This window comes from Etheostoma spectabile, chromosome 16, assembly GCF_008692095.1.
Source record: "Etheostoma spectabile isolate EspeVRDwgs_2016 chromosome 16, UIUC_Espe_1.0, whole genome shotgun sequence".
Lineage (NCBI taxonomy): Eukaryota > Metazoa > Chordata > Actinopteri > Perciformes > Percidae > Etheostoma > Etheostoma spectabile.
In genome coordinates, this window is record NC_045748.1 from 28,355,071 (window position 1) to 28,361,352 (window position 6,282).

The 6,282-nt window shown below is 44.0% G+C and overlaps 1 protein-coding gene across 1 annotated transcript in view; it reads right to left on the minus strand.

Annotated features, from left to right (window-relative positions):
- Positions 1 to 1,127: 1,127 nt before the first annotated feature.
- LOC116704587 (tenascin-like) overlaps positions 1,128 to 6,282 on the minus strand; it is a 59,763-nt gene continuing 54,608 nt past the window's right edge. The window contains 3 exon segments of the mRNA XM_032540173.1: positions 1,128 to 1,297; positions 3,622 to 3,718; positions 4,943 to 5,094. Coding sequence (XP_032396064.1) covers positions 1,272 to 1,297; positions 3,622 to 3,718; positions 4,943 to 5,094 — 275 coding nt within the window. The 3' untranslated portion in view covers positions 1,128 to 1,271.

A 6,282-nucleotide genomic window follows, 5' to 3' on the forward strand; every position in this document is an offset into this window, starting at 1 on the left:
TTTTTACCCGTTTTCCTTTTACCCTGTTTACCCTTTTTTCCTTTTACCTGTTCACCTGTTCACCTGTTTACCTTTTACCGTTTACCCCGGGTTTTTCCTACTGTTCACCTGTTTCCTGGTTTTCCCCGTTTCCCTTTTTACCACACACGGGGCCCGTTACCCGGTGATTTACGCTGACCGTAACCCCCTTGAGGGTTTGGCCCCCGGCGTTCTTTGGACCCCAGCCTCCCGGTACCCATGGCACAGCGGGTTTTGGGAAAGGGGCCCCGGGGCCCGGTCTTTTTGGGGGAGAAGAAAACCCTGGTTGGGTAACTGAGGAGGCCCCTGTTACCCGGGCCCGGCCAGGACCAGGAATTACCGGGAAGGACACACGGGAACAAAATTTTAGAAAGTAAAATTAAAAAAAAAAGGGGAAAAATCTTCCCTTTTTTCAACCCCGGGCTGGTGTGTTGTGTGTTTGTGGGTTTTTGTGTGTGTGTGGGCTGGTGTATATGTTGTCTGTTGGTGTGTGTGTGTGCGCGGGTTTTTGGGGTGTCTGGTGTATACTGTATGTCTTGGGGGTGGTGGTTTGTGTGTGTGTGTGTGTGTCTGGGGTAACGTGTGGCTGTTTGTGGTGTGTGTTGTGTGTGGGGGTGTGTGCTTGCTTGTGCTTTCTATGCTTTTTGGGAGCGTGTGTCTGTTTGGTGCCGCGATTGGGGGCCCTGCGCGGATTTGTTTTGGGGGGTATGTGGGGGTGTGTGGGGAATGTGTTATTTTGTTTGTGTTTGTTTGTGTGGGTGATGTGGTGTGTGTTGTGTGTGGGGTTGTGCAAATATTAATTTTCCTGTCCTTTGGGAAAAAAATCACGTTGTAAAATAGGGATTTTCACCCGTAAAATACCTATTTTTTCCGGGAAATCAATTTTCACCTTAAAAAAACAATTTTTTAATTTTTTTTTTCCATTTTCCCGTAAGTTTGTTTGATTCAAAACGTTTTTGAACCCAGCCAACCCCTTTTTTGTATAAATACTTTTTCCTGCATAAATAAATATTTTTAAAGTGTATAAATCCTATTTTCCCAATTTCCTTTGCATTGTTGGTGGGTTTGCAACTTTAAAAGAAGGGCCCTTTTGGGCCCCGGGCCCCCCTCCCTGGGGGGTTGCCCCCTGTAAAACCCCCCCCCGCTCAGGGTTTTTAGTTCCTCTTCATCACTTTGAAGGTGGGTACTTTGGGGAAAACCCCCCTCCCCCCTTTTTCCCGCAGGGCCCCCCCAAATTTAGGGGGTTTTCGCCGTCAGGGTTTTACAAGGGTTTTCCGACCTGAACCGGGGTAAAACCATTTAAAAGGAAAAGGGCGTCCGGTTTTTCATTTATGCACCTTAAATAATATCTGAAATCTCCAGTTGTTTCCTGTAGATTTCACAGTAACACGACTGGATGTAACTTTACAGTAGGATGCTGTAAAGTTACATTACAACCTTATCGCCATGACAACATCACAGTAGTCTAAGTATTACAGTTGAAATCACAATATAGACACTATAGTAGTGTAAATAGTAAAGTCGACTACTGTGTTTTTACAGAAGGACAGAGACAGACAGAAAGAAAGACAGACAGACAGACAGAGACAAAGTACGACAGAAAGAAAGACAGACCGAAAGAAAGAAAGCTGAGACAAGTAAGAAAGAAAGACAAACAGACAGACAAAAAGACAGACAGAGACATAGAACGACTGAAAGAAAGACGGAGACCAAGAACAAGACAGACAGAGACAGACAGAGACAAAGAACAACAGAAAGAAAGAAGAAAGACGAAGACAGACAAGAACAAAGAACAGACGAAAGAATAAAGAAGACGAAAGACAGAGCAAGAACGACAGAAAGAAAGACAGAACAGACAGAGACAGACAGAGACAAAGAAAGAAAGAAAGAAAGAAAGAAAGAAAGAAAGACAGAAAGACAGAGACAAAGACACAGAAGAAAGACAAGAAAGACAAGACAGACAGAGACAACAGAAAAAGAAAGAAAAAGAAAGACAGAAAGACAGAGACAGACAGACATAGACAAGAAAAAGAAGAAAGAAAAGAAAAACAGAAGACAGAGACAAAGAACACCGAAAAGAAAGACAGACGACAAAACAGACAGACAGACAAGACACAGACAACAAAGAAGAAAGAAAAGAATGAAAAGACAGAAAAGACAGACAAAGACACCGAAGAAAGACAAGACAAGAACAGACAGACAGAAAAGAACAACAAGAATAAGAATGAAAGAAGCAGAAAGACAGAGACGACAGAATGACAAAGAAGAAGAAAGAAAGAAAAAAAACAGAAAGACAATGACAAAGAAACGACCGATGGAAAGAAAGACAGACAAGACAAGAACAACAGAAAGAAAGATGAAAAAGACGAAGACAGACAGACGACATAGACAAAGAAAGAAAGAAAAAGAAAAGAGACAAAAGACAGAAAGACAGAGACAAGAACACATAAAGAAAAAAGACTGAAGAAAGACAGAAGACATACAGACATAGCACAAAGAAAGAAGAAAGAAAGAAGAAACAGAAAGACAGACAGAGACAAAAACAACAGAAAGAATAATGAAGTAAAGACAGAAAGAACAGACAGACAGACATAGACACAAAGAAAGAAATAGAAGAAAGAAAGAAAAAGAGCAGAAATGACCAGACAGACATAGACAAAGAAAGAAAGAAAAGAAAAAAGAAAGACAGAAAGACAGAGACAAAGAACGACCGAAGGAAAGAAAGACAGACAGACAAAAAGACAGACAGAGACAGACAGAGACAAAGAACAACAGAAAGAAAGAAAGAATGAAAGAAAGACAGAAAGACAGAGACAAAGAACGACAGAAAGAAAGACAGAAAGACAGAGACAAAGAACAACAGAAAGAAAGAAAGAATGAAGAAAGACAGAAAGACAGAGACAGACAGACATAGACAAAGAAAGAAAGAAAGAAAGAAAGAAAGAACAGAGACAGACAGACATAGACAAAGAAAGAAAGAAAGAAAGAAAGACAGAAAGACAGAGACAAAGAACGACCGAAGGAAAGAAAGACAGACAGACAAAAAGACAGACAGAGACAGACAGAGACAAAGAACAACAGAAAGAAAGAAAGAATGAAAGAAAGACAGAAAGACAGAGACAAAGAACGACAGAAAGAAAGACAGAGACAGAGACAAAGAAAGAAAGAAAGAAAGAGACAGACAGAGACAAAGAAAGAAAGAAAGAAAGAAAGAGACAGACAGAGACAAAGAAAGACAGAAAGAAAGACAGTCTGTGATTATCATCAACATCCATTCCTTTAATTTTAGTCTCAATAATTCCTAATTTCTGCTTTTCTAACTCAAACATTAGGTGTAATTTCCTATAAATGAGGTTCATTGACCATAAATTCCAAAAATAACCGTAAAACTAAAGTTGATAAGTTAGTTTACGTAGTGTTGAAACGTGAAGAAGTGACAAACATAGAAAAAAGCGTCAAATTTTTGAAAAAAGGGACAAAAACATGAGAAAAGTTAAAAACATCAATAAAAAAGCGTCAACAAAAGTGTTGATTTTGCCGAGGACAACACGAGGGTTAAAGGGTTTTAGTTTCATGGGGGGAGGGGGGGCGTCTGTGTCTCACCGAGCCAGAACTCTCCACTCAGACTACCAAATCCTTTAGTGTAGTCCTTCCACCCTCTGAAGAAGTCCACCGAGCCGTCCGTCCTCCTCTGGAAGACCTGCAGGAACCACAGAGACCAGGTTTCTCTCAGCTCAATGTCACCCGAGACCGAGGGGTGGGGGATAGACAGAGGGGTAGGGGATAGACCGAGGGGTAGGGGATAGACCGAGGGGTAGGGGATAGACCGAGGGGTGTGTGGGATAGACCGGGTAGATAGACCGAGGGTAGGGATAGACCGGTGGGGGGTATAGACCGAGGGGTAGGGGATAGACCGAGGGTGGGGATAGACCGAGGGGTGGGATAGACCGAGGGGTAGGGGATCGACCGAGGGTGGGGATAGACCGAGGGGTGTAGGGGGTAGACCGAGGGTAGGGGATAGACCGAGGGGTTGGGGTAGACCGAGGGGTGGGGGATAGACCGAGAGGTGGGGGATAGACCGAGGGGTAGGGATAGACCGAGGGGTGGGGGATAGACCGAGGGGTTTGGGATAGACCAAGGGGTAGGGATAGACCGAGGGTGGGGGATAGACCGAGGGGTAGGGGAGAGACCGAGGTAAACCGAGGGGTAGGGATAGACCGAGGGGTGGGGGATAGACCGCGGGTGGGGATGACCGAGGGTAGGGATGACCGAGTGTGGGATAGACGGGTGGGATAGACCGAGGGTAGGGGATAGACCGAGGGGTAGGGGATAGACCGAGGGTGGGGGATAGACCGAGGGGGTGGGGATAGACCGAGGGGTGGGGATAGACCGAGGGTGTGGGGGATAACCGAGGGGTAGGGATAGACCGAGGGGTAGGGGATAGACCGAGGGTGGGGGATGACGGGGTAGGATAGACCGAGGGTGTAGCGAGGGTAGGGTAGACCCTTGGTTTCAAGGGCCAAGGGGTAGGGGTATGGGGCAAAGGGTAGGGGTTAGACAAAGAAATGGGATTCAGCCCAAGACTACGGGCTGGAGACCGCTTCTCCTCAGAAGAGTTCAATGATAATACCACACCGGGGCTATAGTCAAGACCAGCTTTATCCAGAGTACATTCATCACTAGGTCCAGACAAGACCAGGTCCAAAGGCAGTCGAGACCAAGTCAAGTCCAAGAGCAGTCAAGTCCAAGCCAAGTCCAAAGGTAGTCAAGAAAAAGTCCAAAGGCATTCAAGTCCACGTCTAGAAGCAGTCCAGACCAAGTAGAGTCCAAGTTCAAATGCAGTCTAGTCCAAGTCTAGAGGTCCTCCAGACTTATTTTCTAATGGACTTAGAATAAGCGAACTGGCAGAGTGATGTCACCGTACCGTCCAGCCTCCTCCGTCCGTCTCCATGTCGCAGTAAACCATCATCGGCGTCCCGAGTTTTCCCTGAGGGAAGATCTCCACCTCGCCGGAGGTCCTGATGCCGTTCAGCAGCTCCTGGGAGCAATCAGAGGGGAAGGGGAACCTCAGGGTGCCTGAGGAGAGGAACGCAGTGGAACCGCAGCGCAGGTTAGTCAACACCCATTAAAAACACATAAAGACACATAAAGGCACATATAGACACATAAAGACCCATATAGATCCATATAGACCCATATAGACACATAAAGACCCATATAGACCCATATAGACACATAAAGACCCACATAGACCCATAAAAACACATTAAGACACATAAAGACACATATAGACACATAAAGACCCATATAGACCCATAAAGACACATATAGACACATAAAGACCCATATAGACCCATATAGACACATATAGATCCATATAGACCCATAAAGACACATATAGACACATAAAGACCCATATAGACCCATATAGACACATATAGATCCATATAGACCCATAAAGACACATATAGACACATAAAGACCCATATAGACCCATAAAGACCCATATAGATCCATAAAGACCCATAAAGACCCATATAGACACATAAAGACCCATATAGACCCATAAAGACACATATAGATCCATATAGACCCATAAAGACACATATAGACACATAAAGACCCATATAGACCCATAAAGACCCATATAGATCCATATAGACCCATATAGACACATAAAGACCCATATAGACCCATATAGACACATAAAGACCCACATAGACCCATAAAGACCCACATAGACCCATAAAGACACATTAAGACACATAAAGACCCATATAGTCACATATAGACCCATATAGACCCATGTAGACCCATATAGACCCATAAAGACCATATAGACCCATATAGACACATAAAGACCCACATAGACCCATAAAGACCCACATAGACCCATAAAAACACATTAAGACACATAAAGACCCATATAGTCACATATAGATCCATATAGACCCATGTAGACCCATGTAGACCCATATAGACACATAAAGACCCACATAGACCCATAAAGACACATATAGATCCATATAGACCCATGTGGACCCATGGGAGCAATCAGAGGGGAAGGGGAACCTCAGGGTGCCTGAGGAGAGGAACATTTTGGGTAATAATGAGTAATATTTTCTGATTTCTTTCCTTATACGACTATGTGATGTATTGCACTTTTAAATGTAAAAATAGTAGTTATTAACGGCGTTGACGCAAACCCATTTTAACGACGTCTATCTTTTGATCGTGAGATTAACGTTCTTTTTCGGCCTAAAC